Raw genomic sequence first — 3206 nt, 5'->3', positions numbered from 1 at the left:
AATTCGGCCATCTTCAGGGACATCTTAATTTACTATGAGACATTTAACCTTTTTAAAAAACTCTATACAGGCTATTCTGCCCAGGTCAAATATATACATCTATTAAGTCCAAAATACAATAACCACCTAATAAGTCAAAAATATAAAAACCAGTCCAATTATTTCTCTTTTACACACAATTTATACACTATATATCTATATATAATGTATATATAGTGTATAAATTGTGTGTAAAAGAGAAATAATTGGACTGGTTTTTATATTTTTGACTTATTAGGTGGTTATTGTATTTTGGACTTAATAGATGTATATATTTGACCTGGGCAGAATAGCCTGTATAGAGTTTTTTAAAAAGGTTAAATGTCTCATAGTAAATTAAGATGTCCCTGAGGATGGCCGAATTGGCCGAAACGTTGGACGTGTAAATGAAATAAATGTTTTGAGACTAAAATTTGGATAGTGTGTTGAATTATTTAGTAAAAAAATTTATTTTTTCTATTACTTTGTGATGTGGCTGTTATATTTTATTTAAATAATTTTTATAAAATGGAGGTTCAACTTTGTGGTTTTATTAATAGGGTTTCATTACTGTAAATGGGTTCAGTTCCTGTGACCCTTGAAGATTTTTTCAAAAGGAATTAGGTATGGAATAGAGTCCATTTAATGTTATGAAAATAACTGATTAGCTGCTTGAATTAAGTGGAAAATTAATGATTTTAGGAATTGAATTAGTTTGACAACTATATAAATCTTTTTTGTACATATTGGTGGTACAGTAAAATCTCTTGATAATGGACAACCATGAGCCTAATAGATTTGTCTGTTTTTGAGAGTTTATGTTGAGAAGTCCTTAATCAGGATCTTGTAAGTCCTCCTCCCTCCCCTTTCGTCGTAGAGAGGTATTGGAACGTTACCCTTTTGGAAGCTATTTCCTTATAGGCTGTCACTAGCCACGTCCAAGAAGAATAAGTTATAAGGGGCTACAATTATATGGCACAGGTGTTGTGTAAAAATTATATTTGACTTTCCTCTCGATACCTGGCTCGTGAGTTTTGACCTTTAAACAACTGGTATCCATTATACCACTGGGAAAAGTGTCTGCGTTGACAGGTACTGATCCTTTTCTGATCCTTGTCACCCCTGGGGTCAGGTGTCAATGCAGATGTTTCTATGTGACACAAAGACTTTTATAATATCAATAGGGTAATTACATATCAGAGGTATACAAATGGAAGATTTGAAACACGGAAATTTCAAACTTTTTCAAAATATTTGTGTGTCTGTGTCTGCGTGATGTCTATGTCTGTGTTTGTGCTTGCCTGCTTGTGTGGATATATAATTTAATTAATTAAATAAATAAATTTTTTGTAGATATGCAAGGGACCAGATTTTTTTATAAAACTGACTGGGACGGCTGCAGAACCTGTTTATGATATTTGCCCCAAATCAATCAATTTCGGAATTTGTTTGATTGATGAAAAAAATAATAGCAAACATCACAGAGTCCTTGAATTTTCAAATTTGGATACTGAATCTGTATTGTTAGTGTTTGTATTTTTTTTTTTTTACATTTTATTGCTTGTATTTAAATTAATAATTGTATGTTAGAAAATAAGCCTACTGACAGGTTTGTCTCAGGATGGATATTGGTTCAATCATAACCTGTGAAAGTTGACTCCTATGTGCTTGGTGTCTCCTTCAATAAATCTTAACTTTCCAATTAGCTGTTAAAATTCTAATTAACTTTTAATGTTACCATAGAAGTACCCAATTTATGGTCATTGAACCTAATAAAGAACAAGAAATTAAACATTAATTCTAATAAACTATGAGCTTATTGGTTACTATGAACAAAGCATATACATATTGATGAAATGTTATAGAAAATTAGATCATTATTCTATTAAATATTATGATTTTAAACATCTATGAGGGTCTAATTATTGTATTGTATCAGAATTAAGTGTTTTGAAGTAGTTTTAGATGAATAAATAGAGAGGTTTACAATTTGTTTTGTAATCTTAGTTTGATCATTTTCAAATGTGATGTATATATTACTGAATCTGGCTTGGAGAAGAAGTTACCCAGTCCAGCCTAATCTTGTTTGAGACTTCAATTGGGCAGAGATAACTTGAGTTTAGTTTATGGGAAACCAATCTGAATTGTTCAAAAATTAACAATCTTTTGTATAGATAGCACTTCTCTTTGTATGGATACATGGAATTGATAAAAAATCAAAGTGTAATCCTTGGTCAACTATTTATTGTCCGGCGTTTCGTTCCACTTTGCAGGGCTTCATGAGGGCTAAAAAGTTACAAAAAGCAACTAAGAACATTACAACAATAAGATACAAAAAGGTAAATTAAGTTAGGATAAATAATATGTAAAAAATAAGTGAAAAGAAAATTATATTCAAATAAATGATGGAAGATGTAAAATAGGGTAACCCAAGTAAAGTCATTGGTAGCACATATAGATTGTACTTAGGAATTTACAAACTTGTTTCCGGTCAAAAAATAAAAAAAAATAAGATACATCATTTCATTAAAAATTAGTAGGCAAGAATAAATCAAACTTTAAATGAAAAATAAGACTTTATCTCTTAGGATAAATGGACCCTGCAATATTTGTAACAAATTGACCTATGACAGTTAGGTATGTACTTCTCCACTGAGTAAAAACTAATAAATATTGGGAAATATGTCTAAAATAGTAAATAACGTGCACTTGTGACCAGCGAAATATAGACAATATTTGATATCGATAGATAACCAATCGATTTGATTGGTCCATTCGGGAAAGTTGTTTTTCTAGAGATGAGTGTGAAGGATAAAATAAACTTGAATAAACAATGATCAGAATAAAAAATTATGTAACAATGATAAGAATAAAAAATTATGTAACAATGATAAGAATAAAAAATTATGTAACAATGATAAGAATAAAAAATGATGTTACAATGATAAGAATAAAAAATTATCTTACAATGATAAGAATAAAAAATTATGTTACAATGATAAGAATAAACAATTATGTTACAATGATAAGAATAAAAAATGATGTAACAATGATAAGAATAAAAAATTATATAACACAAATAAAATAAAAAAAATCTTATTAGCCCTGATAAAGCCCTGCAAAGTAACGTTCAAACGTTGGAAAATAAATAATTTAAAACTATTTTATTTTTTTTTTACCGTAACCCT

General features: G+C 29.1%; 1 protein-coding gene across 1 annotated transcript in view; it reads left to right on the top strand.

Annotated features, from left to right (window-relative positions):
• Positions 1 to 3206, top strand: part of LOC106682535 (hydrocephalus-inducing protein) — a gene marked incomplete at its 3' end in the record, with an annotated part of 227440 nt that overhangs the window by 200821 nt on the left and 23413 nt on the right. The window contains 1 exon segment of the mRNA XM_067049812.1: positions 1372 to 1541. Within this exon segment, the coding sequence (XP_066905913.1) occupies positions 1372 to 1541 (170 nt within the window).

Source organism: Halyomorpha halys, unplaced genomic scaffold (assembly GCF_000696795.3).
Source record: "Halyomorpha halys isolate HHAL.00 unplaced genomic scaffold, Hhal_1.1 Scaffold422.1, whole genome shotgun sequence".
In the NCBI taxonomy this organism is placed as follows: domain Eukaryota; kingdom Metazoa; phylum Arthropoda; class Insecta; order Hemiptera; family Pentatomidae; genus Halyomorpha; species Halyomorpha halys.
Note: the sequence above shows the minus strand (reverse complement) of the source record. Positions and strands in the feature narration are given on the sequence as shown.